General features: G+C 37.4%; 2 protein-coding genes across 3 annotated transcripts; both read left to right on the forward strand.

The window, feature by feature from the left end:
- The first annotated feature begins 140 nt into the window (after positions 1-140).
- LOC108812901 (uncharacterized) lies at positions 141-6,273 on the forward strand. 2 transcript variants are annotated; one of them, XM_018585289.2, is made up of 19 exons: positions 141-358; positions 609-712; positions 934-1,020; positions 1,181-1,256; positions 1,385-1,459; positions 1,577-1,630; positions 1,915-1,974; positions 2,056-2,172; positions 2,461-2,555; positions 2,636-2,844; positions 3,230-3,327; positions 3,480-3,583; positions 3,694-3,856; positions 4,112-4,234; positions 4,587-4,669; positions 4,820-4,964; positions 5,028-5,057; positions 5,140-5,210; positions 5,303-6,273. In XM_018585289.2, exons 1-19 carry the CDS (start codon positions 320-322, stop codon positions 5,934-5,936), a joined length of 2,367 nt encoding a protein of 788 aa, XP_018440791.1. In that variant the 5' UTR covers positions 141-319; the 3' UTR covers positions 5,937-6,273. The 2 variants fall into 2 exon arrangements, with proteins under 2 accessions (XP_018440791.1, XP_018440792.1); XM_018585290.2 differs by having other exon boundaries at positions 142-358; positions 4,820-4,958.
- A 2,331-nt stretch (positions 6,274-8,604) lies between these two features.
- LOC108813041 (P-loop NTPase domain-containing protein LPA1 homolog 2) lies at positions 8,605-12,492 on the forward strand. Its single transcript, XM_018585471.2, has 8 exons — positions 8,605-8,801; positions 8,875-9,012; positions 9,326-9,633; positions 10,214-10,295; positions 10,417-10,809; positions 10,883-11,611; positions 11,695-11,814; positions 11,910-12,492. Exons 2-8 carry the CDS (start codon positions 8,881-8,883, stop codon positions 12,312-12,314), a joined length of 2,169 nt encoding a protein of 722 aa, XP_018440973.1. The 5' UTR covers positions 8,605-8,801; positions 8,875-8,880; the 3' UTR covers positions 12,315-12,492.

Genomic DNA, 12,492 nt, shown 5'->3' on the forward strand with positions numbered 1-12,492 from the left:
ATACGGTTTTAAAACCGGTTTACACTAAATCAAATTTCCAAACTCTCCGTGAGACTGAGCGTGCAAACTAGTCACAAGTAATATCAATATTTTTTTTATTTAATTAAATTTAATAATGTCCCTCTCCCGAGATTGGTTTTTTATTTGGATCCTTTCTAAAGTGACGTGATTTCTCTCTCATTTGTGCGGAGCCTCTCCATCAAATTAGGGTTTTTTCTTCTTCTGGCGATTTAGTGATTTGAGTTTGGGTCCCGAGTAGAGATCTGATTAGCCCCCCCATCCGTCATCAGCCTCTATCCTGCTCCTTTCTTCCACCACCATGTTCTGGAAGTTGACTGCTCTCTCTGCTGCTTCCCCGGTTAGTACATCTTTCTCTAACACATGAATCAGGTTTGGGGGTTATGAAATCAACTCTGCTTTTTTTGAGATTTCGTTTTGGTCTCTTTGAATTGCTTTTAATCGCTGATTAAAAAAGTTTCTTCTTTTAGGCGTTTTTTCAATCTCTTATTATTTCATTTATAAGGAGGGAGGCAAGTAAAGTAGTTATGTTAGTTAAGAGGAGAGGAAACACTGTTCTTATCCATATTTTGCTTGGGTTTAACAAACAGGTCGAGTCCATATTGGACAAAGAAGACTTCACTCTGGAAGAGCTCCTGGATGAGGAAGACATTATCCAAGAATGCAGGGCTTTGAACAGCCGTCTCATTAACTTGTAATGTCTCCCTTCTCTCTGTATATTAATCATTACTGAAAAGATTGAGAGAGGATATATATACAAGACGGCATATATTGGAAAGTAGATACAATCACTTCGTTGTACCTTATGTTTTCCTCTTTGCATGACGAGTCTGGTATACAATGGTAGTTTTAGTTTCTCACTGTAGTACCAAGTGTTGGCCTTTTTATGGTTTTGTTTTCTATGCTCGTTTGCAGTTTGAGAGAAAGAGCTCAAGTGGAACAGTTGTTACGTTTTATTGTCGAAGAATCTCCAGAGGATGCTGATAGCAAGCGTGCTTTCAAGTATGTGCATTTTTTGTTTTTCCGAGATATAGCTTCCTTTAATTTTTCTGATGAACTTGATCCAGATTTCACTGTTGACGTCATTTAGAGTATCTCTGTGAACTATTTTTAACGTTATCCAGATGCACTGCTGATCTTATAGCATGTATCTCTCTATTAGGTTCCCTTTCATTTCCTCTGAAGTCTTGACTTGTGAGATTGATGTCATTTTGAAGACTTTAGTGGAGGAGGAGGAGGTATTGTACTACTTTTCTTCTTTTCTTTGTTATGATGGATACAAGAACTTGTCGTTTTCTCTTTTAAATTTGGGTTTGATGTTCCTTTTCCTCTGGTCTCATTTAATTGTTTCTCTTTACTGATGCAGCTAATGGACCTGCTGTTCTCTTTTTTGGAACCAAACCGTTCCCACAGCGTAATGCTAGCTGGGTATTTCAGCAAGGTAACGTTTTCGATATACACTTTCTTCTGTAGTTATTTTGAGAATTTCAGTTCTTAACTATTTCTATTATATGCATCCACACTTACGAACTGTGCATATTATCTCTCTTGGGTGTAGGTTGTCATATGCCTCATGTTGAGGAAGACTGTCCCGCTGATGAATTATGTAAAAGTGAGTTTTATTTGGATGTTTTATGAAATTCTTGCGAGTAACACGGAAAGCATGCTAATTTCTCTTTGAAAATAAGACTCTTATAGAATGCATATTAAGCAGCATATTCCCTTGTAATTTTCTGCTGTCCTGTATTTATTTTGCTGATCTAAACAATCCTTAAATAGCTCAATGTATGATTGAGACGCACCTTTTCTTGGAACTTGTTACTTTGTGAAATGTGAATTTTTTGATTTACTGTCCAGATAAAAGTAGTAGCTAATGTTTTACAGTACCATCTACAGGCCCATCAGAATGTATTCCAGCAACTGGTTGATTTGATCGGGATTACGTCCATTATGGAGGTAAACCTCCCCTCTCCTTTATCCTTATATTTCTTGGGGTAATCATTCTGAATCTTAAGTTACTGTTCATCTGAATTCTAGGTTCTAATTCGGTTGGTTGGTGCGGATGATCATGTGTATCCCAACCACGTGGATGTGATGCAATGGTTAGCTGATAGCAATCTGCTTGAAATGATCGTTGATAAGCTTAGCCCATCAGTAAGTATAATTTTTAAATAATTATCTCTTTCTCCTTCATTTTCTGTAAACGATTGAAATAAAGGAAGCATGGGCACTATAAGCTACTTCGGCTTGCTTGCTTCTCTTTAATATTATAATAAATCCTAAAATCTGTTGGTTCTCTATGTTGCTAGTCTGTTTGTTTGGAGCTAATAGAAAATCACCTTTTCAGCTTTATAAGATAGATAGAGAATAGTTGGAGAGATTCTCCTGTTCTGATGTGAAGTTTCGGACAGATTGATATCTTTGTTTTTCTGTTTGTATCAGAATTCTCTCGAAGTTCATGGAAACGCTGCTGAAACACTCTGCACTATTGCTCAAAATGCACCATCACCTTTGGCTACGAAACTCTCTAGCTCAAGGTTTGCAAGATGTTATATCCTTTTAAATATGCAGAAAATACTTAGTATTCAAGATAACTCAGTGATCGTTTTGTCTGCAGTTTTGTTGCAAGGATATTTGGTCATGCTTTTGGAGATCCTCAGTCCAAATCTAGCCTTGTCCACACCCTCTCGGTGTGCATTTCGTTGTTAAGCCCAAAAAGATCTTTGGTTTCTTCTCCCTTTATGTATTCATTCAGGGGCCAACAGATCTTTGAGTCTCCAATTTCTGTGAATCCGGAGACTATTTCCACCATGCTGCCTAGACTTGGTTAGTGTCACACAAATGCCTCATTGTGCTATTTTCTTGTTTTTCCTGCTCGTTGTTTTCTCATCATCGCTTTTTTACTGATTGCTAGAATCCATTTCTATCTTATTGGTTCATCTTAATATCTGGTAACTTCTTATGCTGTTCGACTTGACAGTACGTGTTTGCAAGACGATGAAAATCTTCTAGTTTTATTATCTGGTTGTTCATTTGATGCCATCCCAACTTCTTATTAGTAGTGTCTGAGTATATGCTTTGTTCTTTCTACCCTGATAGATTGGAGCTCTGATTCTTGTTGAACACATATGATAGAATTTGAATCCTAGACTTCTTATATGCTAGGATTTCTTATATGAACTTTCCTTTAAGCCTTTTATCTCTGGTGTAGGTGACTTTGTCGCACTTTTGAACGTGACATCTGATGAAAAGGTGTTACCTACGACCTATGGGCAGTTGAGGCCTCCTCTTGGCAGTCATCGTTTGAAGGTTAGGTTTCATTCGTAAATATTTGTTATTGTCAACTGGACGATCCGATTGTAAGATGGACTCGGGATCAATTACACATGTTTCTCTATATGTTTTCTGATCTATTATTGTTTTCTATTGATTTCCTTGGTTTTGATGATGGCTTATCTCAGATTGTGGAGTTCATTGCTGTCTTATTGAAAACACGAAGTGAAGCTACGGGAAAAGAACTAGCTACCTCAGGAGCTATTAGACGAGTCCTTGATTTGTTCTTCGAGTAAAGACTTCTTCCTGGATTGAGAAAAACTCTTGCTTTTTTTGGTATTTCACATGTCTTAACTTCGCTTGGCTAATTCCTACTTTTAATTGCTATTTTCTCCTATGCAGGTACCCATATAACAATGCACTGCACCATCAGGTCGAGAGTATAATAGTATCGTGTTTGGAGAGCAAAAATGAGGAGATTATTGACCATCTTCTCCGTGAGTGTGACTTGATTGGAAAAATTCTTAAAATAGAGAAACAGCCTGTCCTTTCTGGTGATAACCAGGTACCAATTTCAGACTCCTACTTATTGATGTGTGTGCTGTCTGATATCTAGTCAGAAAATATGGTGAGAGAGTATATACATAATTTTTTCCTAGTTCCGTAAGACAAGACGTTGAACAAATTCTGTCGTAGGTTCTGTGAGGCAAAGATCAGATTATGTGGTTTCTTTATTGTTATACTCTTTTTTCAGATACCGAAATCCACATTTCTGACAGTATCCTCAGTTACAGGTTTAATCAGTTTTGCTTTCATGCAGCCAACAATACCTGCTGCTGGAAAGCAGGCTCCACGGGTGGGAAATATCGGCCATATCTCAAGAATTTCAAACAAGCTTGTTCAGCTGTCAACTAACAGTAACCCGATAAAGACTTTACTTGAGGTTCGCTTTTCAGCAACAATGTTAAACAACTGGGCTAGTTGGTCTTGTGAATATATTATATATATATATATATATGCCTATCTTACCATATAATGATTCGTGTTGTTAGATATTTGTGCTAATATGCTCTCTGAATACATATATTTGCTTGCATTTATTCGACCACTCTGTTTTCTGTACTCGTGGGAGTCGACCATTGTAAATTACTTAGATTCTTTCTGCGAGACCCATGTATAACTATACTTTTTTGCGTGTAGTATTTAGGCATTGTCTTACATCAAATCTTGTGTACAAATATTTGCATCTTGTTGGTAGACGCAACATTCTAACCAGTACATCTTTCCTTTTCTAGGAACATAACGAATGGGGCGAGTGGGAAGCTAATACATTGCATGACCGAAACGCTGTTGAGAATGTTTATCGCTGGGTTTGTGGGTATGTCTTCTCAAACCTTTGCTGTTACAGCGTTTTGAGATATCATTGGAAATTTGGTCTGAACACCTTCGGGTTTAAAAGTGATGATCTACTCGTGCTAGTTCTGATTTTGTCTCTTGATAACGATCGTTTTACTGCTTCCGCATGCAGACGCCCAACCGCATTACATGATAGGACTAGGGACAGTGACGATGACGAAGTTCACGACAGGGATTATGACCTTGCTGGTTTAGCCAATAACTTGAACCAGTTTAGATACAACATGCAAGAGAATAATGGTGCTGAGGAGGTAATTGTTAGTATCTGTGATTAGTATTTCTTAATTGGCTTGATCTAAATCCCATCTTTCTGGTTCCAGGAGCATGGTTCCAATGACAGAGACGAAGAGGTACTCGTTGTAAATATATTCAGTGTCCCATGCTCGAAGAAAACAGTGTCGATATAGTCCTGACTGTAACTTATTTTTGTAGGATGTGTACTTTGAGGACGAGTCTGCTGAAGTTGTTGTATCATCTCTAAGGCTTGGTGATGAACAGGCCAAGTAAGTTTCCACATCTGATTTATTCAAACCAACATTGAATGGGTTTTTGTCGCTTCTAAAACCAATGGAATGATTATTTGTTCTTGGTGCAGCAATTTATTCGCAAACTCGAACTGGTTCACTTTCCAAGGAGATGAGTTAGGTGAGAACACAGGAGCAGGGGGTATTCCTTCGGAGGAAGCAATGGAAGATGTAAGCTTGAATGAAACTTCCGGTAATGGGGATGAAGAAGAAGACAGTTTGATTGCGGAAAGCAAGAACCCCTTTCTGGCCACAGCTTCAACCTCAGAAGCAGTCTCTGTAGACGGCATACATGGAGATATCGAAATCGATGAAGATGTGGTTTCAGATGAATCGTCACCCGAAAGGGTTGCTTCGTCTCCCGCTGCACAGGTCAAAGATCCGTTTCCTGAAGATGACGTTAAGATGCCTGATGTGAGAATCCCAAACGGTTCTTCATCCTCAGAAGGTGAGATTAGCCCGAGATCACCGCCTGTGCCTTCATTGTTTGAAAAAGACGTTGAGTTTGTGGGCGTGGAGCCAGAAGGGACCGAGAGGGCAATGGACCAAGCTCTCAAGGAAGGGATAGTGGGAGAAGCAGGGCCAATGAAGAGGAGCAGCACCACAGCTTCTCCCGGAAAGGAGAGCTCTGATGAGAATATGCAGCAGGAGTACAACGACACTAACTACTGGAAGATCGATCAGGAGGTTACCGTGGTTGAATGATTTGTCGTTGCTCATCGTTCTCTGAATGATGATGTGGCGCACCGTTGTCTGCAGGACTCCCCAGCAGAAAAGGGAAGGTACGTGTGAATGTACAGTACTACTAAGTCATCGTTTTTTATTTCACCAGTGACTGATTTTCTCGTTTAGGTTCTTACAAATCTGAATGGTTTTGCTATATCCCTGTCGAGGATTATTTTACAAATTTGGATGCTTTTGCTATATACGTTCTTTTGTCTTTTATTACGTTTGAATTGTTGAACCTGGGACTCTTGTTGTAAAGACTTTTGTGAGGTTTGCACTTTCTTGGGCAATAAAAACTGAAAATCTTATGTCTGGATATGGTTTTGAATCTAATGCTTACGTTCTTGAAAACAATTGTGGCCGATTCGTGCAACGATGCGTAAAGATTAACTTGAGATCAAATGGAATACGACAAACACAATATATGAATGTTAAAAGAGCTACTATGATGGAAACAACTTATGCTCATTCTATGACCTGTCAATAAAGCTGCAGCTGGACAAGTGAACAATGTTGTTATTGATCGAGACCCTGAAGCAGTGGCGGGAATGAGGGACGTCTAAATGGGGATCAGTTCTGAAGGATTTTTCTTGATTAATCATATATGTATTAACAATACTTCTGGTTTAGTGAGCTGGGTTAAGCCGGTTTGAATAACTATTTCACATTCATGTGTCTGTGACTTTTGAGGATGAAATTAGCAAACAAATACAACAAAATATGGATTTACATTTGATTTTTTTAAATCTTTGAAAATTTAACTAAAATTGATTCAGTTTTGTAAAGCAATTAATTAAATATATTTTTGAAAACATGTAATAGGGTATATGTTTGTAATATTGTATCTTAAAATTTGTTTATAAATTTTATAGTAGTGTCTACATAATGGTCAGAATGGTGATGATTCTAAAGCTTTTGTTCAATCCAATGGGAAAACTAATAAGCTATAACAAAAAGAAATTTTACATGAGAATGGACCTAATCAATGGATGGCTGAAACTTCATGGATGTAACGTTTGAACTATGTTCACTAACGATGGAACCCACCTCCCTTGTCCTTTTTAATTCCTACCTGACAAGGTACATACAAATTATTCGCAGAAGACGAAGTTTGACCTTTTTACCGTGGTTTCACACACCAGATTTACATATTTATTTCTGCTTGAGCCCACACGGTGAATCTTGTGAACATATTTCTTCTTTTGTTTCTTCCCTTAAAAAGCAAGTTTTCTAAATTAATTGTTTTAGTTTTTCAGTGAAACTTTAATTTGAAATTATCTTTATATAGAAGAGATATCTTAAATGAAACATACCCAATTCAGTGTAAATGAATCTGAATAAATAATTACATCTACATATGATAATTATACTTTATTCTGGCTATTTGATAACTGTTTCTAGATATAATATTATCTAATAAATTTAAAATTTGTATACTTTAAAAAAAAGTAAATAACAAAATTTTGAGTAGATTATGTTGAAACATGCAATCTAATTTGATATTTAATTCCATTAATGCAATTATAAAGATTTTTTTTGAATAATGAAATTCTTAAATATGTCTTCAAAAACTATATAAATATGACTTTTAGTCATTACAAGAAAACCCCAACACAAACTAAAATCACATGTATCTGCACATTGGTAGAATTATTATATTTTTTTTGCTTAAAATTTGGTGCACATTGGTAGAATTATTGGAAGACAAGTTTTACGAAGGGTATGTACATACTCTTGTAGACCATATAATCAATTTTTATATATTTAATTTCTTATAATCTTAACTGGTAAAGTATATGCATATATTCATGATGATGCATTATTTTTTTATAAATCCATATATACATGAAAACATATTTACTATTATCATTTCTTTATTTTTTTATTTTTTAAATCACTAGAAGCGATTATACATATATATATATATATATATATATATATTTAAGAAGCATATTTAATAGTCAAGAAAAAAGGTTCACAGTTTATTTTAAGAAACGAATATGTATGCATTCAGATTGTTGATCTACTATCATATTTTTAGATATCTAATCTAATTATTCCATAAAACATACATTTTTGCTAATCCGTACAGGAATCGAATCATCGAATGGGTTGAGCGACGTTTTTAACCCTTTTTTGGTAACAACGTTTTTAACCTTGATAATTTTTTAACCCATGAGCCTATCAGAAGTTAACAACCTTATCAGATTCACCTAAATATAAACACAAAAACGAAAGTTTCTATCAGATTAATAGATTTAATATTACTTTTTAACTTTATTAGATTTACCCCAACGTAACCTACCAGTTCTTTTAACCTTCTATCTGATATTTTGGTTTATCATCCTATCAGAAGTGGACAACCATTTCAGATTTACTGAAAGAAAAAAGGCACAAAAAGTTCAATCAGAATAAAAAAATGTTTAATATTACTTCCACTTTTAACTTTCTGAACGCTTCGTACCTTTTTGATTCTCTGGATACACATACTTTATTTAGAGGATTCGATAAATACACATCTGTCAATGTTAAAAACGAAAAAGTAAAGGGGCAAATTGATCTAGAAACAAAATCTAGGGATGTCTTTATCAAGAAAAGTAAGTAAGATGCTGGTTGAGTTCAAAAAAAGAGAAAGCGAGAGGAAAGTTTCTGTAAAAATTGTTTTGTTATTAAACAAAAACGTGAAGGCTCTTCTCGAGAGAGAGAGAGATGCGTTAGAAGGAGGCGAGACAATAAAAATAAAAATGGCGAAAATCTCTTCTTTCCTTTCTTATTCTTCTTCCTCTACCTCCTACCACGATCCTCATTTATAAACCCTAATTTTCGATCTGCGAATAACCGAAAGTGAGCGATCATTCTGCATTCCCTGATTTGAGATTTCATTCTGGTTTTGTTTGTTTGATTGATTGATTTGCAGAAAAAAATGGCGGTGGAGGCGACGAAGGTTCTGTATGTAGAGGTGGTAGACGAAGGAGAGGATTCGTTTAGGTATACGCGTCCTGTTTTGCAGAGTACTCTTCAGCTCATGGGATGCAAGGCCCGTCACGCCTTCAAGGTGATCCCATCGCGTTTCGTTATGAGAATGTCTATTTAATTGTGAAAATAATCTTTGTTTGACATGTAGCAACATGGAGAGGTTGGATCAATTATGTGTATTGAACATTTACAAATGTCTTAGATTAGATCTACTGTTCAGTCATCAACATATACCAGCGTGATCGTTTTATTTGTGTAATTTTGTATGTAACCTCATGATAATGAGCTCCTTTGCAAAGCGTTTTTGGCCCTTTTTTTGTTTAGGGGACAAACAAGGAGTTCTTTTCTTCATTGCTGATTTCACCCCCTGTTTTTTTCTAACTTCTTGGCAGATAAGCCGGAGGGTTTTTGAGTTGATAAGAAGTGAGGGATCTTGTAATTCCTCACCAGAGCATGGGAAGGAGCCTGAGTTTTCAAAAAAGAAGGGTGGTGGTGGTGGTGGTTCTTCAACTTACTGTTTGGTTGCTGATGATGATGATGATGATGTTGACAAGGATAAAAGTAGACCGTTTGAGATGTATAAAAGACGGACAACTGTTTTCGTTACGCGGCAGGTATTCTTAGATGTTGTGTGTGATGCCCTCGCTGAATATAAGTACGTTGGCCGTGACCAGAGAGCGGATTTGATTCTGGCTTGCAGGTATATTTCGCAACTTTTGGGATATATTATATATTTTGATATGTTTTGTCAACAAAAGCGTATGGCATATGAATTTGCATTTGTCTGGTGGTTATCTCATATTCTGTTTGTTTTAATGCACTATATATGTTAATGTGCCTTTCAAAGATATTCTTTTGCCTTTATATGGCTGTCATAGCGCATAAATTTTGATAGAAATAGTTGTCGGAATGAATTCTGTTGAGTGGCCAGTAAAGAGATATATTTCTTAATGTTTAATATCACATCTGATCTCATTTTTCGTACATGTCAACTGTTCTTCTCGCTTTTACCTTCCACTGTAGACTTTCAAATATTTAATTGTATGTTTTCTTCCGGCTGTATGTTAGGTGCTATGCTCGTGTATAGCTTCATAGTTTAAGTGCGTTGATCCCCGTAGTGATCCTATTACGTTGTTAATGCTATGGACCGGTGTACTTGTATTTGTTATCTATGCTCGGATTACTATTTCCCACTCATATATATCTTGTCATGAAACTGTAGTTTTTCTGATTTTATTTTACACATTGTCTACAACTCCTGTTAATATTATCACTCACAGAATCCGCGAAAGGAAAGAATCTGTTACTGTTCTGCTTTGTGGTACCAGTGGCTGTGGTAAATCTACATTGTCTGCATTGCTGGTATATGTTCATTTCCTCCCTCTACATGCTTTAGATTGACAATAAGAAACTCTCTTCTTTTGTATATTTAAATCTTAAACTATGAGGAAAATCAGATGCAATTTGTATCTTTGTTTTACAGGGTAGCAGGCTGGGGATTACGACTGTGGTATCAACTGACTCTATAAGGCACATGATGAGGAGCTTCGCTGATGAGAAGCAGAATCCTTTGCTATGGGCTTCGACGTACCATGCTGGAGAGTACCTTGATCCCGTGGCAGTTGCTGAGTCAAAGGCCAAAAGAAAAGCCAAAAAGCTGAAAGGCTCGCGAGGTGTAAACTCCAACACCCAAAAGATGGATGCTGGATCAAACTCAAGCACCACTGAGCTGTTAAGTGATAAGCAGATGGCTATAGAAGGGTACAAGGCACAAAGCGAGATGGTGATTGACAGTCTCGATAGGCTCATTACGACGTGGGAAAAAAGGAGAGAGTCTGTAGTCGTTGAAGGGGTCCACTTAAGCCTTAACTTTGTCGTAAGTCTCATTGCACATTTGGATTTGAGGTTGCAAAGATATTTTCAGACGTAACTCCTTTTCTTTTCTGCAGATGGGGCTGATGAAAAAGCACCCTTCTATTGTTCCCTTCATGGTATACATCTCTAATGAGGAGAAACACTTGGAACGATTTGCAGTCCGAGCCAAGTACATGACGTTGGATCCAGCAAAGAATAAGTATGTAAAATATATACGTAACATCAGAACAATACAGGATTATCTATGTAAACGAGCCGACAAACATCTGGTTCCTAAGATAAACAACACAAATGTCGACAAGAGCGTGGCCACAATCCACGCGACAGTCTTCAGTTGCCTGCGTAGACGCGAAGCGGGAGAGAAGCTCTATGACGTAGGAACAAACACAGTTGCTCTTATCGATGAAGAGCACAGGAACCAATGTGCAGCCAACTCATTAAGATCCAAGGGAATGTTTCAGCTGCAAAGAACAGGCTCCTCCAGGCGTGTAATGGCTCTTCTGAACACTGACGGCACTGTAGCAAAAACTTGGCCTGTGGGTTCCGTTGATGAGATTAGGAAGCCCGTCATTCGTACTGAGATGAGTTATGGAACAGGGCATCCTGTTAACGGATACCTAGAGAAAGGTGAACCAGTGAATCTTCAGTTCGGTCTCTTTGGGATCAGCGCTTGGCCTAGTGATGGCGCAACTAGTCACGCCGGGAGTGTAGACGAGTCGAGAGCAGATTTTACTGAAACCGGAAGCAGACATTACTCTTCTTGCTGCAGTTCACCTCGGGTATTTGATGGGCCTTCAAAAGAGGTAAAGAGTAATATAAACATAGTTTTTTTCTTTTTTGGCTTTTTGTAAAGGTTAGTTTAATCATATCCGTATCTTGTGTGTAGCTTAAGGAGGAGCAGTCTGTGAATGGGAGTGATGAAGATGAAGAAATCGATGATGAGTTCCCTGAGCCAGATTCTGATGAAGATAACAGCGATAACAATGATGAACGCAACCGCGAAGAGGTAACTAAATGACAAATCTTAATTCCTTTGTGGGGGATGTTAATACCATTTTTCTGTCAGTTAGTTTAAGACTCGTACATGTAAATCTTAACCAGGTTGGATCGGTGGATGAGGAATCGACAAAGTCAGATGAAGAGTACGATGATCTGGCAATGGAAGACAAGGGTTACTGGACAGACAAGGAAGAAGAAGAAGAGACTCGAGACACAATCTCCATGGCGTCTGAAAACAACCACAAGGAGGCAACAGCGAAGCCCAAGAAAGATGATGACAAATACATCCAAAACCTCGACCTTTTCCTCAGGACAGTGAACCAACCATTAACTGAATCTCTTGAGCTTACGTGTGAGTACAGGAACAGAATGCTTGTAGCAGCTTCGGATAAAGCTAAGATGAGGAAACGTTCACTTAGTATCCCGGCAGTTGGGAAACACGGTTCAATCATAGATGACCAGATTTTAGAGAACCACACTGATCCATTTCTCTTGAATGGCCAGTGACCTCTTTGCCTGTCTTGTTTCTCTTTTCGTCTTTTTTTTTTTGGTTTATTAGTCTATTAAAATAGCTTAGTTTTCTAAAACGATTGAAGTATTTTAAGCATACTGCACCTTTTCAACAGTTCACATAATCCGGTGATCATCCGGCAGAGGGAGCTTGAGTTTGATTTTGTTTGGTTTA

Source organism: Raphanus sativus, chromosome 6 (assembly GCF_000801105.2).
Source record: "Raphanus sativus cultivar WK10039 chromosome 6, ASM80110v3, whole genome shotgun sequence".
NCBI classification, from domain to species: Eukaryota; Viridiplantae; Streptophyta; class Magnoliopsida; order Brassicales; family Brassicaceae; genus Raphanus; species Raphanus sativus.

What these genes read in the sequence shown, in the direction of transcription:
- LOC108813041 (XM_018585471.2), top strand. Translation starts at nt 8,881, where the DNA reads ATGGCGGTGGAGGCGACGAAGGTTCTGTATGTAGAGGTGGTAGACGAA. An exon ending in AGGCCCGTCACGCCTTCAAG is followed by an intron (nt 9,013 to 9,325) that starts GTGATCCCATCG and finishes ACTTCTTGGCAG; the next exon opens with ATAAGCCGGAGGGTTTTTGA. An exon ending in ACTTAAGCCTTAACTTTGTC is followed by an intron (nt 10,810 to 10,882) that starts GTAAGTCTCATT and finishes TCTTTTCTGCAG; the next exon opens with ATGGGGCTGATGAAAAAGCA.
- LOC108812901 (XM_018585289.2), top strand. Translation starts at nt 320, where the DNA reads ATGTTCTGGAAGTTGACTGCTCTCTCTGCTGCTTCCCCG. An exon ending in AACAGCCGTCTCATTAACTT is followed by an intron (nt 713 to 933) that starts GTAATGTCTCCC and finishes GCTCGTTTGCAG; the next exon opens with TTTGAGAGAAAGAGCTCAAG. An exon ending in CTTGGTGATGAACAGGCCAA is followed by an intron (nt 5,211 to 5,302) that starts GTAAGTTTCCAC and finishes TTCTTGGTGCAG; the next exon opens with CAATTTATTCGCAAACTCGA.